Raw genomic sequence first — 23,508 nt, 5'->3', positions numbered from 1 at the left:
TTAGGGAGATTGACACCACGCGGCTGTTTGGGAGTGGTAAGCCTGCTTTTTCTGTGAGTGCCTCACAAAACACAGCCGATGGGAGGTAGTGCCACTGACGTCAGCAGCGGCCTCCTCCCCACTGCCATTGCAGCGCAGAGTAAGTCCTGGCTTACTCGCCACTGCGAACAGAGAAGAAAAGCATTCAATGGTGAGCGATTGTGAATAGTTTTCCCCTAATGTGCACAGCTGCGAATGAATTCCCAGCCGTGTACAAGGGCCAATGTTTACCTGAACGCTGGGCTCCGAAAACTCGCAGCCTAGCGATCAGTTCTGAATTGGGTCATAAGTATGAGTAGAATTGGTCTCCTGTGTATGAAGCTAGGCGCCGCTTGTTGGTCTCCGGAGCCTTCAGATTAAAACTGTGCATGCGCCGGGTACACAGCATCCCAGCATCCCCTGCAAACATTACCCGGCGCATGCGCAGTTTTAAGTTCAATACGCCAGAGACCAGCAAGCGGCGCATGCGCCGGTGGCACATCGCAAGTAAGGGAAAGGAAGCGGTCATACGTTATGGGAGGATGCGTATCCCCGTCGGCTGGGGATAATGCACTCCCTTAATGTATACCAAATAGTTAATACATTCAGGAGAAGAGCATTGCCGCTTCACCACGATAAAGTGGTGAAGCGAAAGGGGGCAGATAAAGATCCTTATGGGCAGATTAATAAATCTACCCCTCTGTACCATAGTTGCCTACTTTAGATTTCACCTCTCCGGGTGAAGCCCGGATAGGCAACACATCAGGGGGGCGGGGACAAGGCTGACACTTGGCCCCGCCCCGCCCCCCCATGCCGGAAAACGCTGTGATTTGCGGGCCGCGGAGAGGGGATGGGGCTTAAATTATGCAAAATGCTGCGATCGTGTCATTTAAGTCCCGCCCCTCACCGCGGACCCGCGATTTACGGTAATTAAAGCAGCGGGCAAGGGGGGAGCGGGGGCTATCACCAGAAAGCGGGATACTTGCCCACCTTCCCAGAGGGCTGGGAGAAGGACCCGATTTTCGGGAGGCTCCCGGCCATTCCGGGATGGTAGGCAAGCCTGCTCTGTACGGTGTTGTTCATGCCTAAGCATGGTAATGGCGCTAAAAAAGGATAAATGTTTGTAATATAATACAACAAGGCCATGTTGTATTATATTACAATGGGGGCATGGCCAGCGCTATTTACAATGCGGGCATGGCCAGCGCTCTGAAAGCATATTACAATGCGGGCATGGCCAGCGCTCTGAAAGCTGATGGCCATGCCCCCATCAATAGATTACAGTAGGAAGGAACTTTCAATGTCATGTCAGCAAAGCATCCTGGGCTTTCTGCAATATTTATAGTGTTTAGAATTTGGACATTTTTTGGCCCTTTAAATGGTTCCTGTTTATACTCATTGACAGCAAGAGTTATGCATCATATTATCTGCAACAAGTTCAGCCCCTGACCTGAGTTCAAATAACAAACCTATTCAGACGAGCTCTGCTGATCTGGCTCTCTTCTTTAACCACATAACAATCTGTTCTAGCTGACTGTTTAACAAGAGGTCGCCACTGAGAGCTCTCTGCCACTCAGCAACTGTGTGCAGCAATATGCATTCTGGTGCCACGATTGTCCTCGGTGTGATGGCTACAGCATCAATGTCAGATTAATGAGTGTGGACTGGAATTAAACACAATTATTTATTTTTATATTTCCTGTTTTGGACAAGGACTCAACATGTGCCCAACATACACAGAGACAGAAATGGCGAATAGGGTAAGTAGGATTGTTTCTGGGATATTAATATTAAAACGGTGACAACTTATTATTATTATTATTATTATTATTATTATTATTATAATGTAGGATATATTATCAGAAACTGAGATATTTCAAATGTACTGCACATAGTAATAATTACATCATTACAGTAGTTTAGTGCGATTGTCACATAGATTTATGTGTAATAGAAACCTACTGTATAGTCAGATCTCAGTGATCATCAGAATTAGATTAATTAATACAGAGCATTGAGTGTCTCACTTTATGCAGCAGACTGTAGTCAGCAGAGGAAAAAGGTTTATGGTTATGTTTGTTTGTTTGTTTGTTTGGATGATGATGATGATTTATTATTAATATTTATTAATAATAAATAATAGTATTTTTATCTGGCAGAGTAGTGTAAAGAATATAACTTATTTTTCTGGCAGAGTAGTGTAAAGAATAGAACTAAAGAATATAGTAAAAGACATGTCTCAGGAAGGGCTTTCTATGTTTGCTATGTTTTAGTATGTACTCTAGTACACTGGTCTCCAACCTTTTTTGGGGTGCGAGCTCCTCGAGACAAAATAAATCGCCTGAAGAGCTACTAAAAAATGTTTTAGAATGAAATCTGCCTAATAACCGAAAAATGCCCTTTACACATTATGCCACACACTGTAATGCACCTGACACAATGGGGGTTATTCTAGTTCACTCTTTCTGACAAATTCCTTCTTAGATGAACAAAACCATGTGCACTGCAGGGGGGCAGCTGTAAAATGTGCAGAGAGAATTAGATTTGGGTGAGTTATTTTGTTTCTGTGCAGGGTAAACACTGTCTGCTTTATTTTTACACTGCAATATAGATCTCACTTTGAAGTAAAACCCCACCCAAATCTAATTCTCTCTGCACAAGTTACATCTGCCCCACCTGCAGTGCACATGGTTTTGTCCATCTAAGAAGGATTTTGTCAGAAAGAGTGAACTAGAATAACCCCCAATATGCCACACACTGTCCAATATGCCAAAAACATACTACCAACACTGGAGGCAGAGGAGAAGGGACATCTGCTTGAAATTAGGGGGAATGGCCTACTAGCGTGGTACTCCCCCATTTTTCTGCTATGGGGGCATGGCCAGCGCTCTGAAAGCTGCTGGCCATGCCCCCAGCCTCTCTGAATAGACGCTGTGCGCATGTGCACAACGTCTATTCACCGCTGCTCCACTGCAGAAACTGCCAGCCCTGGGTGGGATGCAGGACAGCCCCAAAGAACGGGACTCGTCTGTGAAAATCACTGTGTCCCATAAGGCTCTTAATTAATTTTAAAGTACCTGCTCATTGCCAGGAGACAATACTTATTGCCAGGGATTAATGCTTGTTGCCTGGGGTAAATGCTTGTTGCCAGGGGTTAACGCTCATTACATATGCATGGGGCCGGGACCTGCTCATTAAATATTCACTGCTCCCCCCTGTGCTGGCGCTGTAACTCCCAAAGAGGAACTTTGATTCATATATGGTGGGACTGCCCTAAAATCACACCCTTTTGGGAAACAATAATCCAGCTATCCTCCGCTATCCTGGGATTTCAAACCCCCGATACACCTGATTTCTGGTTGCTCTCTCACACCAAAATACCCTTGGCTAAGTACAAACGCTCACTAATAAAACATTTAAATAACGCAGCAAGGGCAGTGATTCCAGTTCACTGGAGGTCCGCGGACCCTCCCACGATATGGGAATGGTTTCAAAGTATAGATTTTTACTGTGCCATGGAGGACATCTACTACTCAGCTCTAGACAAACAATCCGACTATGTGGCTACCTTGGCTTGAGTTTAAGTCGACGGTAATGTACAAGGACCAGGTCCCGGCCTCCGCTCTTTAATCTGCAACCTTGCTTTTGCTTATACCCTGATAGATGGATCAAGACCATTGGAACCAATAGAACCAAGAGCCACGCCTAACCCAAGTGGAATGACTTTGAACCCATGTCCCCCCCCCTCCCCCCCCCCCTTACCTTACATCTCCCCTCCCTTCCGCATACCCTTGTTTTGTCTCTCCCCAGATTTGTTCTATAGTAGACTAAGATAGTGGAGAAAATAAATAGACTAGACCAAATGGCAGTGATAGAAATGTTTATTTTACTTTCTGTTTCTTCGTGCTAATTAGACATTTTCAAGACTCATTGACTTGCAATGGTCCATATTTTTCATATTGTTAAGATTAACCTGTCTAACGTACTGTACTCACAACTGACTGTAACATTTCCTCTGCGTTTAAAACCAAAATAAAGAATATATTTAAAAAATGCACTGCGCTTGGGTCCCCACTCATTAGATATGCATGGAGCAGGACCAGCTCTGTGCTCACTGCTGCCTGGGTACTAAATACCGGTTCAGACCTGTTCCAACTACACAAAAAACGGGTCCGAACCGTGTAGGATCCTTCTTTTTTACCATTTTTAAATACCGGTTTTCTGGAACCGGTCATTTCACACTGTTGCTTTAACACTGCAGCTATAACCGTTTTGAAACGATTTAAAATCGTCAAAATGCCGGGTTATAGCTACGGTGTGAAAGGGGTATTACTTTTAGCTGATGATAGCGGAATGCACTAAATATGCACTAGATATGCCTGTAATTAGCAAATTACATTTGGAGCTAGCTGCTGCATTGTGTTTTACATTTCACCTAATTTTGGGCCCACATGGCTGGCATAGTGGTTACTGGCTCACAAACCTGAAATCAAGAGTTATATTCCTTAACATATGCTTCGCTAATTCGATAATTGACCGTGAAAACTCAGCCATGCAATTAAACTTGAATCAGGCCCTACAGTATGCATCATTTTGGCTATGACTATACTCTACTATAAATTGTACAAACTGAGCTGCCTGCACAGTCAGTTTTTTTCTTAGGCTACCCTCCTGGAGAGCCGCCTCTCTTGGCAGGGGGGGGGGGGCGTGGGACAAATAACGCTCCGCCCCTGTCCCATTTCTCTCTCGATGCCTCACTTTGCCTCACAGGGCAGCCAGAAAGCAGGCAAGTATGGTGAATTGTCTGTGAAGTGCTGCATAATATGTGTACACTATATAAATAACTGTAAATACTTATCTCAGCTTTCTGCAATTGTCAGCAGATTTAAAGCAACATTGTGTCTTGGGCACCAGGCATAGCCCAATACATTATAGTAGATAAACAATTCAGCTTTGTAGGCCTATACCGCACTTGGCGCCTGATATAGCTCCGTATACCACTGTATTGTCTAGATCAGTGTTTTTCAACCACTGTGCCATGGCGCACTAGTGTGCCTTGAGCTGTTCTCAAGTGTGCCCCCAGATCTAGCTTACAGCCAGTGTCGTAACTATAGCACCGCAGCCCCTGCGGTCGCGGGGGGCGCTGTGCATATGGGGGCGCCGGGGGGGCTGCGGTGCTATAGTAATCCCCCCGCCCCCCCATCCCCTGCATGCTTACCTGTCCGCGCGTCCCGGCTCCCCTCCTGGCTTTAATCAATGCTATGGAGACGGACCACGATAAAATGGCCACCCCATAAAGCAGACTGTTCTCTGAAACTGTCTGCGGTATGGGGGCGGCCATTTTATCGTGGTCCATTTGCATAGAATTTATTGAAGCCAGGAGGGGAGCCGGGACGCGCGGACAGGTAAGCATGCGGCAATGGGGGGAGGGGGCACGGGGGGCAGGCACGGGGGGCAGGCACGGGGGGGCCGGCCGAACAGTTGGGTGGGGAGGGGGGTGCCCCCCCATTAATGGCGGGGGGCGCCCCAAACAAAGCTACGCCGCTGCTTACAGCAATCACCAGTTCAACTGTTATTTACTGGTCTCTACTTTTCATGTAAAGTGCCAATGTATTTTATTTTGTTACCATTGTGTCTGTTTTTTATATGGGGGCCAATAGGTTTGTTTTTTTCCTGTGGGGGGGCAATGTGTTTTGCCCTGTGGGGATCTCCTGGTGTGCCTTGGCAATTTTAAAATCGTATTTAGTGTGCCGCAAGGTAAAAAGGTTTAAAATCACTGGTCTAGATCTTGACATTCCGCTTTACATATATTGTGTAAATCAGTCATTCTAGGTCTCTCTACACAGGGTCATGAATCCTTGGCACACTGCAGTGCTGATATTCACAAGACTTCAATCAATATCACAGAGAATCGCTATGAAGCAATGGCTTCCTTTAAAACAGGTAGGATATAAAGTCAGTCATTAACATTATATTGTTTGTTGAGAAAAGTGCCGTTGACTTTGATAAAGCAGATACATGAAAAGCCATTCACCTAAACCATACTCCACTTATGCCACTCCCATTTCCCACAATGCCATGTCCATTTCCTTACAAGAGTTGATGATTGGAACTATGCTGCAGATATCAATACAATAAAAAGTACACAGCCGTAAGGCAGTGAGAGAGGACACAGAGGTGGGTAAGGAAGAGAATTTACCTGCAAGAGGGGAAATTCTATTTACCAGTATTTTTTTTTAGCATTAACCCCTTCAGTGGTGGTTTTTTTCTGGGGGGGAGCGCTCCCCACTGGGCGAGTTTTTATGGGGAGCGCTCCCTTAAAAAAAAACACTACTACCTCCCTGGGTCTGGGCAGCACCGCTGCACTGTCAATCAGCGGCTGCCCGGTCCTGCGTCCCCTGCGCCACGTCCCTGTCCCCGGCAGCCGGCTTGTCATAAGCCGGCGCTGGGGACTTCAATACAAAACCCGAAGGGGAGGGGGAGGAGGGGAGAGGAGGAGGGAGGAGGTGTCGCCGCAGAGGGGAGGGAGCCGACTGTAAACAGTGGCAATCCCGAGAATTTTCCGTGCTTGCCAGACTGTGCACTGAGGCAAAGCCTGGAAAATTCTCGGGATTGCCACTGAAGGGGTTAAAATAATACATTAAAAACATAAACATGAAAAAAACAAATGAGCGGGTGGCATATTCAGTAGTCTTATAACCCATATACAGTTTGTAGAGCCCTACAATGTTCTCTCTATTCTCTCCATATTGTACTATAATACTCTGACGGTGCTGGTGCTGACCCGCAGTGTAAACAGGGACGGCGCTTGGAGTTGACATCATCTCCAAGCGCCGGGGCCACCAATCGCCTCACCAGGGCCCCGGACCGCTGCAGTAGGGGCAAGCCCAGCACCAAGGTAAGCTGCTGGGCTGCCCCCAGCCTCCATACACCCCCCCTTGCCCCCGTCCGCAAGGTGAATGGATGCCGCATTCACCTCCATCCTGCCTCCGCTGCCAGTGGCAAACGCAGGATTTTCAGAAGGGGGTTTCCAGAGGGGCGGAGCAAAGCACGGAGATGGACACTTAGGTGACCCAGTATATGTCGGGTCAGTTAAAGTATTATAGATAGACCAAATGTATATAAATAATAATAATAATAAAAAAAAAAAAATATATATATATATATATATATATATATATACACATACAGGGGTATCAACAGCAGTGTAGACCCCTGGGCATAACAATGTATTGGGGCACTTACGGATCCTCTAGGGGTGGGGGAAGCTTTGCCCCAGGTGGTAGGAGGTATTATATCAACTGCTCAGCATGTAGGGCCTGGATCAGTAATTTCCACTAATTACCCCTTTACTGCACAGATGGTGGGAGATGGGGTGGGAGAAGGGGGCATTGGGCTGAATGAAAGGGCCCTGATACATAACTTCCAGGGTGGTAGAGGATGTTTAATATGCAGAGGAGGGGTGTATAGTGGAGTGGGCTTATTATTCATAATTTTCTGGTGGGAAGACAGCTTGCTTGACTGCAGATATCTCCAGTTCCCAGAAATAGATTTCTTAGATTTTATTGGAATTAAAAACTAGAGAATCCCACCTACAAAATTGTATTGGGGACTAGGGGATGAGAGTTCAGGAGGCAGAGCAATCTGCCAACGAGAATATAAAACTACATCCCAGGGGGATGCGGTCATTTGGTCTACTGCATTATGGTAGAAAGTCATTAGGTCGAATCCATTAGGTCGACATGCTAAAAGGTCGACATGACTCTAGGTCGACATGGGAAAAGGTCGACATGATTCTAGTTCGAAAGGTCATTAGTTCGACAGGTCATTAGTTCGACAAGGTCATTAGTTCGACATTGTCTATGTCGACATTCACAAGGTCGACATGGAGTTTTTCACTGTTTTTTGAGCCAACATGTGCCGACAGGCGGTATTTCATGCCCTACCATCCACTAGGGCGTGGTGGGAGAATAAAATAGTGTGCCGAGCGTAGCGAGGCACTGTGCCCGACGCATCGCGAGCGCAGCGAGCGATGCGAGGGGATGCAGTGCACTTTAAACTGTGTCCATGTTGACTGTGTTGACATTCAGGTAAAAAAACAGTGAAAAACCCCATGTCGACCTTGTGAATGTCGACATAGACAATGTCGAACTAATGACCTTGTCGAACTAATGACCTGTCGAACTAGTGACCTTTCGACCTAGAATCATGTCGACCTTTTCCCATGTCGACCTAGAATCATGTCGACCTTTTAGCATGTCGACCTAATGGATTCGACCTAATGACTTTCTACCATAATGCAATAGACCAAATGATCCCAACCCATACCAGGTGTGTGGAGCTGGAGCAGTAACCAGCTGCTGGAAGGCTGATATCTCTGATTTTGGGAACAGTAGAGACAAGCTACTAGTGTCCATCAAAGGGGGAGAGTCCAAGCTTTTGGAATATACCCTCAAAAAAACTCTAAGTCAGACAGAACCTGAAATATCTGACTGGGAAGAGCAATTAATAGGCTTGGATGGGGACCACTGCTTTGGAGTCAGATATCTCCGGTTCCCAAGGGCCGATTTTTAAAATTCTTATACCCATGGAAAGAGGGGACCCTCAGCTTTCAGCATAGGGTCCTTAGACTCCTGGGGGGGTTTCTGGGTACTCAGAAACCCTACCTGCGTGCGCTACTGGCTGCTGTCTGCCAAGTACAGTGGACAGCAGCGGAGGCTGTGTGTGCCCTCCACCCAACCTCTATACTGAACACAGGATGCTGCGGTCCGGAGGATGGGCTTCCCCATTGCTGTAAATGGGAGCTGGGTCGGATGACCCCATATACCCGTTTACACTGCCCTCTACCCAGGTCCTGGCCTGGTGAGGACATGGGTAGAAGTCCTGTGTAAATGGACATGGGTTGACCCCTATTACACTTCCGCTGACCAGGATCCACGAGGGAAAAACGTGTTTTTGCGGTGGTGTAAAAGGGATATAAGGGGCCCATTGCCGCCCCGGTCACTCTCTTCCTGTCACTGTTTTTCCCTGTCACACTCTGCCTCCCTCTGTCACCCTCTGCCTGGTTGCATATTGTGAACTTGTGTTTGGATATAGGAGGGGGGCCTAATTTATATTTTTGCCCACAACCCACATGGTCCACCATTGATCTCATGCAGATCTATTCTATTAGTAAATTTCCACTTTCAAGGAACTGTAACTTTCCTTCATTGCATGATAACATAATGAGAATCATACACAGCACATGATAGCCAGTCTTGTCCTATCAGGTTACAGTGCTCGGTGGCATGTAGCAGATAATGCTGAACATCTTACATTAGCTTTTCACTACACTCACTTGCAGGAATATCATTGTATTGAGGTTTATGGCTGATTTTCAGTGTGATAAAATCTCAAACCTGCAATACTCATTAAGTCTAGTAACGCTTGATGAAACAGAAAATGAATAACTTCCATTTACAAAAGAATTCCTGTATGAAAGGATATTAAAAAAAAAATCATAGAAAAATGAGCACTATTTACTGTGGATGGTAACCAGGGCCGTTTCTAGACAATTTAGCTCCCAGGGCGAAGAAATAAAAATGCGCCCCCCCCCCCCCCCCAATACATAGCATGGTATTATAGTAATTTCGCGCGCCGAAGGCGCGCGCCGAAATAGGGGGTGTGGCTTGATATTAAAAGGGGTGTGGCTTAATGTAAGGCGTGGTCTAGCAGGAAAACAATTACCTTATATCACACTTTTGCAACCTGCAAGACCAGACATTGGTTGCTGCAGGAATTGTTATTGTCCTCCCGCACTTAAGTTGGCTGGCTGAAGGCCACACAATGACCTAGTACGCCTCACAATGACAGGCTACTTAAATCATTATACACTATTTATCTGTGATGCCAATTACACATTACGCCGTACACTGTGATGACGATTACATATTACGCCGCACACCGTGATGACAATTACACATTACACCGCACACCAAGATGCCCATTAGACCACACACTGTGATGGCAATTACACAATACTCCCCACATCGTAATGCCCATTACACATTATGCCCCATGTGCCGCTGCCGCACAACCGATGCTGTTTACTAATATGCCCCCACAGTGCCAGATATGCCCCCACAGCGCCACAAATATATACCCCACAGTGCCACATATATGCCCCCACAGTGCCACACATATGCCCCCACAGTGACACAAATATATGCCCCCACAGTGACACAAATATATGCCCCCACAGTCCCACAAATATATGCCCCCACAGTGCCACACATATGCCCCCAGTGCCACAAATATATGCCCCCACAGTGCCACAATTATGCCCCACAGTGCCACACATATGCCCCACAGTGCCACACATATGCCCCACAGTGCCACAGATATATGCCCCCAGTGCCACAGATATATGCCCCCAGTGCCACAGATATATGCCCCCAGTGCCACAGATATATGCCCCCCAGTGCCACAGATATATGCCCCCCAGTGTCACAAACATATGCCCCCAGTGCCACAGATATATGCCCCCAGTGCCACAGATATATGCCCCCAGTGCCACAGATATATGCCCCCAGTGCCACAGATATATGCCCCCCAGTGCCACAGATATATGCCCCCCAGTGTCACAAACATATGCCCCCAGTGCCACAGATATATGCCCCCAGTGCCACAGATATATGCCCCCAGTGCCACAGATATATGCCCCCCAGTGCCACAGATATATGCCCCCCAGTGTCACAAACATATGCCCCCAGTGCCACAGATATATGCCCCCAGTGCCACAGATATATGCCCCCAGTGCCACAGATATATGCCCCCCAGTGCCACAGATATATGCCCCCCAGTGCCACAGATATATGCCCCCCAGTGTCACAAACATATGCCCCCAGTAACAAACTTACTTGGAGAGGGGAGGGGAGCGCATCGTGCTTCTCTCCTATCCCGCGCCCGAGCTCCTATTGGCTGACAGCGGCAGCCCAGTGACGTGGGCGAGGGGACGGAGAAACGCACGATGCGTTCCCCTCCCCTCTCCAGCGTGGAGTCGGGCGGCCGGGGAGACAGCGGCAGCGGCTGCGGGCGGGGGGGTTAGACTGCCGGGCGCCCTGGCTGTTTCAGAGGCGGACAAGCCGTGCGGCGCCCCGGGCTGCTGCACGGCTTGTCCGCCTCTAGAAACGGCCCTGATGGTAACAAAGAATAGGTTAGTACAGGGCAAGCAATGAGAAGTTTATTAGTTAGGCATGGAGTATTATTTCTATTTGCCTTTACAGGTGTGTTTTTTTTATGTGGAAATTATATTATTCATGTTTGAAAAATAATAAAAGAAGAAAAATAGAAATAAATGAAAACAGAATGGACAAGTCAGTGTAATGTGAGTGTGCTAGGATAACAGCATGTCAGATTCTAGCTGGTGCCTGTATACAGTATTCAGAGGGTGACTTGGAAAGAACTGAAAAACATTAATTGATTTAGTGGTACCAAAATTAAATATCTGCCATCCCCCCCCCCCCCCACCCCACCCCCTGTGGGGCCAATGATTTTTATTTGTTTACTGTGTGAACCAATCTGTCTTATCAGGGTTCATTTTTTTTTCTTTTCCTTTTGAGGCCATTGTGTTTTAATTTCTTGTATTGTGGCCAATGTATTTTCTTTTTGGTACTTGTGTATTATCTGGGCGCCCGATTTTCTTCATCGCACCTTAAAATCGCGTTGTATCGCATCGCATTCAATCATATTGCATGCGATTTGACGCGATTTTTATATGTACAGGCATGGGGGGCGGGGGGTTGTCAATCGCACAAGACTGGAATTGGCAGGGTGGACCCCTATATATGTCCTTAAGGATATGTATCACATCAGGAGGATCAGGTGTGTGCTACCTTTTGGACATAACATGAATGAGCAAAAACATGAAAGAAGAAAAGAGGGGAGTGTCCTTAATTTTTGGTGCACCTCAGAAAATAATAAAACATAACCTTTATTCAATATTTCTCTAAAAGGCTGCGAAAATATTTAAAAAACATAGATCGGACATACAGGTCGGGTTTAACACTTTAAAACAAGGGTGGCAGGCAACTGTTGCTTTATGTTACATATAAGAAGTGTAATGATTGATTGCATAGTGTGTGGCAGCCTCGAACTGCTCAGTGGATTGTGATCTAGAATTGATCTAACCCAGGGGTGGCCGGACTTTTGTTTCCTGGGATCTACTTTTTGAACTCTTACTTACCGGAGATCTACCGGCGTCAATATGTTGGGAAATCTTGCAAATTTAGGTATTATCGTTTGGTTCACAGGATGGCACTCTGTATTAAGATGGTGTATCCGGTGCCAGGAACATACAAAGTAGAATAAAGAAAGCCCTTACCCCCCTTGTTTGCAGAAGGATAGGAACGGACACTCGAATGGTAGATGAAGAAAATAAGAGTTTATTGTACAAACATAATTGCATAAACAGACAGCTGTAGTTTTCATCAGAGGTGAAATCAAATTTAGGTATGAGATGACTTGCACTGCATGGCATCAGCAAGCTTTGAATACTCAGGGCAGTAGGTACTCGTTCCTAATCGTAAGCAGGCGTCAAGGTGGTCATCAGTTAGACTTGATCTGTATTTGGATTTGATTATTTTCATATGCGAGAATGCAGACTCACAAAGATATGTGGAGCCAAAAAGTGCTGTTATGTACATGGCACTTTTTCTTAGGTTAGGATATTTTTCTTCAGCAAGAAGCTTCCAAAAATTTCCTTCAGAAGACCGGGCTTTGATAAAAATATCATTTTGCAAAGTCATTATTTCATCTGCAACTGAAGAGGTGTCCATATGAAAAAGAGAGGACATTTGGGATGCAATATCATCAATATCCTTGTCTGTACCAAAGGGAAAAGACAAAAATGTTGCTAGCGGTTCAAGAAATCTGAAGTCCTTGAAACGTCTTTCAAAGTCTGATTGGAGGTTTTCAATCTGTTCCATATATCTGGAAATGGCAAGTTGCGAATGTTCTTTTTTTTGAGCATCTAGCTCAGAGAGAAGATTTTTAAAGTCACGCAGGTTGTACTGCTGGAGACGCACACACAGCATTTTCAGTTTCTGCTTAAAGAAGTTAATAGACCCAATCATTTCAACAACATTTTTGTCTTTACCTTGAAGCTGTATATTCAGTTCATTTAACAGGGCTGTGATGTCTGTTAAAAAAGCTAAATCTAGCAGCCACTGTTCGTCATCCAACTGCCTGTATTCCACATCTCTGGACTCTAAAAAATCTTTGATTTCGGGTAGTAGTTCTCTAAATCTTTGCAGAAATGCACCTCTACTTAGCCATCGGACATCAGTGTGCAATAAAAGATCATTATGTGGTGCTTCATTATCTTCAAGTTGTGATCGGAAGAGACGCCTCTGAAGACTTCGTGCTCTAATTGAATTTACAATTTTGAGTGCTATATCCATGACATCAGCCATATTTAGCATTTTACCACACAAAGCTTGCTGATGAATTATGCAATGATAATTCAGGAAGTCAGGAAATGTTTCATCATGTTTGCACAGGGCAATGAACCCATTGGTCCTTCCGGTCATAGACGGTGCTCCATCAGTGGTTATGGAAACAAGTTTGTATATTGGTAGTTGTGTGTCCTTTATGTATTCCTTGAAGGCCTGAAAAATGTCTTCCCCTCTAGTTTTTCCCTTTAGTGGCAGGATTTTTAGCATCTCCTCTTTAGCAGACATATCTTCAAAAACCATTCTAGAGAATATGCAAAGTTGTGATGTGTCTGTCAGGTCTGTTGACTCGTCAAATTGCAGAGAAAAGAAGACACACTCTTTTTGGTCTTTTTGCAACTGCTCCACTAAATTGTCAGCCATAACTTCACAGCGTCGCATCACAGAATTTCTGGAAAGCTGGATATCCTGAATAGAAGACATAATCTCCGATTTGTTTTTAAAATCTTGGAATAATACATCTGCTGCCTCTAAAAAAGCCTCTTTCACTATTTCTCCATCTTGAAAATTTTTTTTTTTCTTTGCAAGTATGTGGCTGACACGCAATGATGCAATAGTAGCTGCCTTTGATTTAGCACTAGGTCTTGTAAAAACTGACTGCTGAGTGCCAAGGTGCAGTTTTAGCTGGTGAACTTTCTTCTTCCGCAATTCACTTTTAGGAGGATAATCGGTGTCAAACTTATTGTGCATGGTTTTAAAATGCCGTTCCAGATTCCCTCTTTTTGCAATTGCAACTTTAGAATGGCAGATCAGACATACACATTTTGAGTTTGACATTGTGAAAAAAAAGTCATTCTCCCATTCAGAGTGGAAATAGTACGTTTTTGGCTTCTTGGCATTTTGTGCAGTACTCATGGTGATAGCAGGCTCCTAGGAAACAAAACATCATGATAAATATCAGTCCCCACGTCATATTAGCCACCATAGCAGCACACTCAGTGGATATACTTACCAATAGTTTGCCTGTTCTTCCTTGAAGACTCTCGTGGAGGTGATAAAATGCTCCTGCACTGTGACCGCTCAGACTTGTAGACAATGGCTTGCCTTGCTCAACCCTGCACCTCAAAGACTCTGTGACCTAAGTGACAACACATTTGGGCACCCCTGAAATTATACTGCACACATTTGGGGTACCAATGGAATTATACCGCATACATTTGGGCACCCTTGGAATTATACCACACACATTTGGGCAACCCTGGACTGATAGGGGACACATGGGGGTACCAATGGAATTATACCGCACACATTTGGGCACCCTTGGTACAGCACACATTTGGGCACCCTTGGTACAGCACACATTTGGGCACCCTTGGAATTATACCACACACATTTCGGCACCCTTGGAATGGTACAGCACACATTTGGGCACCCCTGGCTGATATGGGAGACATGAGAGTACCAATGGAATTATACCGCACACATTTGGGCACCCTTGGTACAGCACACATTTGGGCACCCTTGGTACAGCACACATTTGGGCACCCTTGGAATTATACCACACACATTTCGGCACCCTTGGAATGGTACAGCACACATTTGGGCACCCCTGGCTGATATGGGAGACATGAGAGTACCAATGGAATTATACCGCACACATTTGGGCACCCTTGGTACAGCACACATTTGGGCACCCTTGGTACAGCACACATTTGGGCACCCTTGGAATTATACCACACACATTTCGGCACCCTTGGAATGGTACAGCACACATTTGGGCACCCCTGGCTGATATGGGAGACATGAGAGTACCAATGGAATTATACCGCACACATTTGGGCACCCTTGGTACAGCACACATTTGGGCACCCTTGGTACAGCACACATTTGGGCACCCTTGGAATTATACCACACACATTTCGGCACCCTTGAAATGGTACAGCACACATTTGGGCACCCCTGGCTGATATGGGAGACATGAGAGTACCAATGGAATTATACCGCACACATTTGGGCACCCCTGGCTGATATGTGACACAAGGGGGTACCAAAGGAATTATACAGCACACATTGGGCAACCCTGGCTGATAGGGGACACAAATGGAATTATACCGCACACATTGGGCACCCCTGGCTGATATGTGACACAAGGGGGTACCAAAGGAATTATACAGCACACATTGGGCACCCCTGGCTGATATGTGACACAAGGGGGTACAAATGGAATTATACCGCACACATTGGGCACCCCTGGCTGATATGTGACACAAGGGGGTACCAAAGGAATTATACAGCACACATTGGGCAACCCTGGCTGATAGGGGACACATGGGGGCCACCTCCCTCCATGTAACAACCACCATAAATGAAAAAGGCACCTTACAGAAAATGCTTGCCTTGTTAATGCTTGCCAGATTTTATGGGCCCTACTCACGGAGAGATATTCAGCCACTTTCTGAGCGATTTTACATAATCGCTCAGAAAGTGGCTTACTATCGCTGTGTGTGTGTCCCACACTCAGCTCAGATGCGCGGCCCCGTGCGACCCCGATGCATAATAGTCCTGACTATTATTATCGCTCAGAAGGCCCACACATTTCTGCTTGTGTGGTGGCCTCTGAGCGATCAGCCGCCCGAGTCCTGCCCGGCAGCTGTCATTCACCCGCCATGAGCTCAGACGCCGGAGCGCATTGAGTGGGAGCAGCATTTAACTACAGTGATGGTGCCGTGGTGAGCACCCCTGCCCGAGTCCCCCCCCCCCCGGCATTGGCAGCACGGCAGGCACCCCAGCGGCAAAGAGGAGAGAGCAGGAAGAGCGCTCCCCGGGCCGTGCACAGGACATGGAGCGGGAGGAAGCGCTGCTGCGGGGCATCTCTGATACGGGGCATCAGCTGTGTGGCAAACAGAGCCGGCTCCTACCTGCAGGTGAGTGCACGGAGGGGGAGTGGGAGCAGCGTGGAGAGCACCACCAGTACCGCCCGGCACTGGCAGCACTCCACCTCGGCGCACCAGCGGCCGAGTGAACACTGCCAGGAAGGGAGCAAGGGCAGTGATGGTGCAGCGCTATGTATGTGCTGGGGTGCATCGCTGGCTGGGTATGTGCTGGGCTCAGCGCTGGGTATGTGCTGGGCTCAGCGCTGGGTATGTACATCTCTGTGTATGTAGGGCCCTTTAGCACCCCCCCCCCCCCCCCCACCTCATTAACATGAAACAACATCCAATTTGCTGGGTTATATATGTGCTTTGAAAACAGTTCTCAGTTGTTTATTCACATTTTCTAAGACCCTTATGTTTGTGGCACAAACATAAGGGTGTTAGACAATGTGAATAAATAACTGAGAACTGTTTTCAAAGCACATATACAGCAGCCCCTGCAAGTGGTGACACACGATGTTCACCTCTCCATAACGCACGCACCCCCCCTCACCCCTCTCCCCTCACCCCCCTCCCCTCCAGCACAGGTCAGGAGCCGCTTGCACACGCTGATGATACAGTACCTTGCTGGATGCTGGAGACGCTCTGCCCGCACAGCCCGCTCTGCCCGCACAGCCCGCTCTGCAGTCTGCTAACTCTGCAGCTCCCTCCTTCTTCAGCGTTCCCAGTCCTACACTGAGCCGATGCGCCGGAGCGCGGTGACGTCATCCGTGCACCCGCGCCGCCGCGCAGTGCACCACTGGGAACGCTGAAGCCCTGAGAGGCTTCAGCCAGCACACGGGCAGCAGCAAAGGGGACTGGGCACAATACCGATCGCGATCTACCGGCGGAAGGCCCGCGATCGACTGGTAGATCGCGATCGACCTTCTGGCCACTACTGATCTAACCAATCTCTACTAGCAGAACTTATGGTGAGGTGCCAAAAAAAGAGAGGCTAGTGTCTCTTAAAGTCCTATAGAGCTCACTCAATGGAATAACAGAGAGCCTCAGAGGGAGGATACAATAATAGTTAACTTGTTCTGGTAACAGGCGAGGAAGCTGTACTGCGAAGCGCGTGCCGGCTAGCGGTGCGCAGGCAGTCTGTATCTATTTTGTTATTTTTCTTACACTGCATTTTGATTATGTGTTCTCACAGTGCGATGTCCTTGAAGCCCTTTTAAGGGCTCGAACTCACCAATGAATCTCAGAGTTTCTATCTGACACCTAGGGCCAAATGTAATAGGGTGAGAGTTTCAGAAAGTGAGAGATTTTGGGAGAGTTTTCCCATTTTTTTTAAAGCAGCAATCAATTACATGGCAAAACCAGGTTGATTTTGCCATGTAATTGATTGCTGCTTTAAAAAACATGAGAAAACTCTCCTAAAATCTCTCACTTTCTGAAACTCTCAACCTATTACATTTGGCCCCTAGATTTTATATCTGGCACTGAGACACTTTATTATTTTTTAAAGTGTCTCTGTGGGGCTGAGGTCTCTCCGATATTTATGCAGAGAGACACTCTGCTATCCCTGCTATTTTACATCCGTTAACAGAACAAGTTACCTATTATTGTATCCTACCTCTGAGGCTCTCTGTTATTCCATTGAGTGAGCTCTATAGGACGTTAAGAGACACTAGAGGTTATATCAACCCAGCCTCTCTTTTTTTGGCACCTCACCATAAGTTCTGCTAGTAGAGATTGGTTAGATCAATTCTAGATCACAATCCACTGAGCAGTTCGAGGCAGCCACACACTGTGCAATCAATCATTACACTTCTTATATATAACATAAAGCAACAATTGCCTGCCACCCTTGTTTTAAAGTGTAAAACCCCACCTTTGTATGTCCGATCTATGTTTTTTAAATATTTGCTCAGCCTTTTAGAGAAATATTGAATAAAGGTTATGTTTTATTATTTTCTGAGGTGCACCAAAAATTAAGGACACTCCCCTCTTTTCTTCTTTCATATATGTACAGGCACCCAGATGCCTGTTTCATATGTGAAATGGCCCCCCAGACCCCATTTTTAATTGTATACCCATCCTGATGGCTAACTGCCCCCCATTGTTAACGGCACCCCACTATCAACGCCAACCCGAAGCGTGGCGAGCGCAGTGACCCCGCGAGGGGCGGCGGTACGCGTCCTCTGACCTTTTCATACCCCCACTATCCACATCGGTGTGGAGTTGATTTTATATAGTGTGGCGAGCGCAACGAGCCCGAAGCGTGGCGAGCGGATGCGAATTACATGTGAAGTAATACGCGTCCCCTCACCACACTATATAAAATTATCTCCATGCCGACGTGGATAGTGGGGGTATGAAAAGGTAGGAGGACGCGTACCGCCGCCCCTCGCGGGCTCGCTGCACTCGCCACGCTTCGGGTTCACGTTGATAGTGGCCTGGTTGTGGGCCTTGTAGACACATTCAGAAAATGGAAAATGGATGGGTTAAAATCACATCGCATCATGTTACAATTGTACAGGGTGCGATGCGATTTTACCTTAATTAGCAGTAAAAGAACATTTCAAGGGAAAAACCGGTTACATCGCATCAAATCGCATCGCATTCACTTAAATAGTGAAATGCGATGAAGAAAATCGGGCGTCCAGATATTACACAAGTACCTTCTTTTTTCCTATTGAGACTAGTGTGTTATTTTTTTTCCTGCTGGGGTCCAATGTGTTTTTTCTTGTTTTTTTTGTACAGAGTTGCAGTACAGAGTCAGATGAATGCACCAAGAAGTATATTAGAGATGTGGTTTAGCTAATCAGACTCAGATGTAATGCAGCTGCCAAAAATAGTTGTGTACAGTGATGCTGAATTGCTCACGTCGGCGGCCATCCTCGGACAGATGACCTGTACCATAGTTCTGGTAAAAGTTTCAATGTTGAGACTGATTGTGGCATTTTTAAATGCACAAAGCATGTTTGTGCCATCTGTAGTTTCTGAAAGTGGGCGGCTGTACACCAGGGATGGGCATTTTAGTGGCATTAACAAAAAAAAAATCACACCTAGAGCAAAAAATTCAAAGGCCGCAACTGTGTCCAGCTAAGAATTAGGCCCTATTAGAAGGGATCCCACCCACTCAGCAAACCGCACCACAGTCATACTAACATATATGCTGGAGTTTTGAGTTTATAAAGTACTGTATGTGAAAAATACAAAGAATATATATAAAAAATCTTATTTTTATTATTCTAATCATTTTTGTAGTCAAAACTGTGGAGTAAAAAGTCTATGGCAGGTGAGGCAGTGCCTCACCTGGATACCTTTTCTGCACATCTCTTATTAAATCTCAGTGAATCTCCAGCAGTATATACTGCTGCACATGTGTATAATGCCGGCATGTACCCCATGGCTCATAAATTGGGTACAAATCTGGCTATGGTACTTGCCAGGGACTCCTCAGCCATTTACCCCACCGCACGTCCCTGCACAGTACTGTTGCTTCCATAAATTCCTGGGCTGGTTTTCCATACCAACCCGCCCTTTTAGCGAGTATTGGTTCAGATGATTTAATAGTTACCTATACAGTTGCAATAGATGGGTGTTTAATAGAGGGGAAGACGATCTGTTTAATTATCATGTACTGTTCTACATATTGTTATAATGATTCTAAATTGAATAGTGCTTGATGTACTAATGACTGTCCAATTACAGATTTAAGGGGGTATTAGCGGCACAAATTGACTACCTCCGATAGACAGCTATTCATTGTTTGGGAAACATATACAAATATGACAATATTGGAAGTCTGTTCCTGTTTAAATTGTATAGATAATTTATTTTACCAGATATACTGTAGCAATCTTTTTGTGATTCCAAAGAATCTGGAGAATTTTAAGTAAAACTAGTAAGGATTCAGTAGGATGGATCAAAATACTAATAGGAAAAACAATTCATTTCTATCTGCAGTTAAGAAAATGGTACTTGTGGATTATCACGGCTCCCATCGCATGCCATCGCATGCCATTGCATGCCATATATAGTGGCATGCGATGGCATGCGATTTTTGCCGTTTTTAAAGTTTTTTTTACAAAAAAGCATCCAAATGCATTGAAATTAGTATGAAACATGTTCAATGGCCCCCAAATGGCATTTTTGAGGCTGTACCACCCCCACTATCAACGCAAACCCAAAGTGTGGCGAGGGGCGGCAGTATGCGTCCTACGACCTTTTCATACCCCTACTATCCACGTCGGCGTGGAGTTGAGAATAGAAAGTGTGGCGAGCCCTAAGCGTGGCGAGCGGACGCGGACACCTGTGAAGCCCGCGAGGGGACGCGGATACCTGTGAAGGTATCCGCGTCCCCTCGCTGGGCTCGCTGCGCACGCCACGCTTTGGGCACTTTCTATTCTCAACTCCACGCTGACGATGCGATTTTTTTCATGTGCGATGCCCATCGTGGGAGCCGTGATACTCCACAAGTACCAAGAAAATATTTGATCATTTAAGATCCATCTGCTTGCTTTCTGTATGAAAAGCAGGGTTCAGAAGAATATTTTACCATAGATTCAGTATTCAACCAAGTGCTAATATATGTGTTTTGGCATTCCTGATTCCTACTTACTATATATAGTAACTGTACTTTATTTCATCTCTAGAGAAAATCAAAGACCACCAATGCAGTGGCCAGAAGATCCTCACTCTTCTCTTTGCTGTTGGAGTTCTCACAGGAACTGCTGTTGGAGTTTACATAATAGGTATCATTGTATATTAATATAATGTTATATTAAGTTGTTCCCTGATGGTTCAGTGTGGGATGTGGTAATTTGGTCTACAGCATGATGGTAGACAGTCATTAGGTCGACACCATTAGGTTGACATGGGAAAAGGTTGACATGGGTCTAGGTCAAAAGGTCATTAGCTCGACAGGTCGTTAGTTCGACAGTGTCTAGGTCGACAGTCAAAAGGTCAACATGGGATTTTTCACAGTTTCTCGAGCCAACATGTGCCGACAGGCGGTATTTCTTGCCCTACCATCCACTAGGGCATGGTGGGAAAATAAAATAGTGTGCCGAGCGTAGCGAGGCACCGTGCCCGACGCATAGTGAGCGATACGAGGGGATGCTGTGCACTTTAAACTGTGTCCATGTTTACTGTGTTGACATTCAGATAAAAAAAATGTGAAAAACCCCATGTCGACCTAGACATTGTCGAACTAAGGACCTGTCGAACTTATGCCCTTTCGACCTAGAACCATGTTGACCTAATGACTGTCGACCATCATGCTGTAGACCAAATGATCCCAACCCTTAAGTACATACTGTATCGCTGAGTTTTAACTTAATAAGATCCATTCTCACCAAAGATGATCATAAAAGCTTTATGGAAACCCCACTAATGCGTCTCCATCTACAGTACAGATTGTCCGGCTACATCATTATGATTGTGACTATTCACGTCAATGCTGATGGGATAAGTGTGCCTGCTTATGGGATGGGGCATTGCTGTTGCACCTGTGAACCATAGTGATGCATGGCGCATATACATAGGTGCGCAGATGCATGCTGCGATGTGCGTTTGAGGCTGGACACATCTGTAGTTCTGTCAAACCCATGAAACCTCCTCCCGTAATTGTTAAACATAAGAACATTTTACTGGAGCTGCTGTATTAGGGCTGTGTGAGAACCTGGTTTAAATTGTAAAATATAACGTCCCTGCCTTCATCCCGCTGCTGTCTGGAGCTATTTACTGCTAGTGAATTTATCAAAAGAAAACACAAGCACTTCCTGGATGTGAAGCAAGTGTATACATTCAACAGGGTGTTACCGTTAAACCCTCTGCTGTATGTATAGAGTTGTGTGTATGTAATTTGCACTAATCCAGTCAAAATCATATCAAACACAGTCATTAATTATCTCCTGGAAGAGTAGGGAAGTATACCGTTATTTTCTGCAGCACCTCGGACTGCACCTAGCACTTTGCTAGTGAAGTGAGTGGACTTGGTGTAAGTTAATGCGATTCTGATGACACAACTCCTGGTGTATAATGCTGGTAAAAACTATTTGTATAGGGGGCGTGTCATCATAACATCAAGTTTGTTTCGTTCTTACCTGTTTGTGATTTCTTCTGTCAGTTCAGCTCTGTGGGCGGGATGTTGTAACATCCGCGCCCATTATCGCCGGCTACCGCATTATTAGTAACGGCATATGCTATAACATATGCCGTTATTCATGCAAGGGACAGCTCTTGCGGTAAGAGCTGTCCCTTGCGATGCGGTGCCGGCGCTGGACTTCCGGGTCTGTGACCCGGGAGTCCATCTGCGCATGCGCAGACCCCGGCGCCGGCCGCAGGGCACGCTGGGAGGGATCCGTGACGGATCCCTCAAACAGCGCTGCGGTAAGAAGCCCATAGGCTTCTGCAGGGATTCGCCAGCTTTAGCTGGCGATTCCCTCCGCAGCGCTGACACTGCGGAGGCGCCATATAGCATATAGAGATGCGGTAGAAACCCCGAAAACGGGGTTTTTACCGCATTTCTGCTATATAGCATCCCGCCCTTGGTGTTCAGCTCTGTCAGGAAGTTCTGTGTGGCCTGAGTTTTGCTGATTGATTACAGCACCGGAGTGAGACATGCTCAGCTCTCACTGATTGAGGCACCTGCGAGACTCCAGCAATTAGCTGCCTATATAAAGCTATCTCTGGCAGTCAATCCCTGTCAGAGTATGGGCTATTTCACACACTCTGGCTCCTGCTGGGCATCAAAACCCGCACGGCCAGGAAGCCGTGCCGCACTCAGTAGTTTAGAATGGTGGAGATGGCCACAGCCCGGTAGCCATCCCTTTCAGTGGTGGGATTCGGCTGCAACCGGGCAGCCGGGCCGTGGCCATCCTGTGTGAATGGACACAATAGTGTCCATTAACAACTACTGTGCATGGCACTGCTTTTGGCAGTGCAGGATTTCGCCGCCCGGCAGGAGCCGGAGTGTGTAAAATAGCCCTATTGGTTCACACCAGCTCCAGCGTTCCTGTGCCTTGTCCATTACCATGAGATTCCTGACTATCATATTTGACCTGGGCTTGTTTCCTGACCACACTCCTGCTTAATCCTTCGGTACCTGACCTGTGTTATCCAGTGTATGATCTCAGCTCGCATAGTGACCATTCTTCGGCTTCATCCTAGTATACTGTGCTTTCCTGTGTATG

The 23,508-nt window shown here is 46.2% G+C and overlaps 2 protein-coding genes across 3 annotated transcripts in view; one reads left to right on the top strand and one right to left on the bottom strand.

The window, feature by feature from the left end:
* The first annotated feature begins 1,622 nt into the window (after window positions 1-1,622).
* Window positions 1,623-23,508, top strand: part of TMPRSS5 (transmembrane serine protease 5) — a 63,077-nt gene continuing 41,191 nt past the window's right edge. For both annotated transcript variants that reach the window (XM_083162010.1, XM_083162009.1), the window contains exons 1-3: window positions 1,623-1,778; window positions 5,865-5,961; window positions 20,968-21,066. In XM_083162010.1, the coding sequence (XP_083018136.1) occupies window positions 1,740-1,778; window positions 5,865-5,961; window positions 20,968-21,066 (235 nt within the window). In that variant the 5' untranslated portion in view covers window positions 1,623-1,739. The remainder of the gene's footprint in view (window positions 1,779-5,864; window positions 5,962-20,967; window positions 21,067-23,508) is intronic.
* Window positions 12,207-15,337, bottom strand: LOC146042098 (general transcription factor II-I repeat domain-containing protein 2A-like). The gene is made up of 2 exons (XM_083162008.1): window positions 14,461-15,337; window positions 12,207-14,378 (listed from the first exon to the last, which is right to left on the bottom strand). Exon 2 carries the CDS (start codon window positions 14,361-14,363, stop codon window positions 12,504-12,506), a length of 1,860 nt encoding a protein of 619 aa, XP_083018134.1. The 5' UTR covers window positions 14,364-14,378; window positions 14,461-15,337; the 3' UTR covers window positions 12,207-12,503.

Source organism: Crinia signifera, chromosome 19 (assembly GCF_055691185.1).
Source record: "Crinia signifera chromosome 19, ASM5569118v1, whole genome shotgun sequence".
Lineage (NCBI taxonomy): Eukaryota > Metazoa > Chordata > Amphibia > Anura > Myobatrachidae > Crinia > Crinia signifera.
This window is presented reverse-complemented; position numbering and strand designations above follow the sequence as displayed.

Excerpts from the sequence above, each read along its gene's own strand:
- LOC146042098 (XM_083162008.1), bottom strand. The coding sequence starts at position 14,363 with ATGAGTACTGCACAAAATGCCAAGAAGCCAAAAACGTACTATTTCCAC.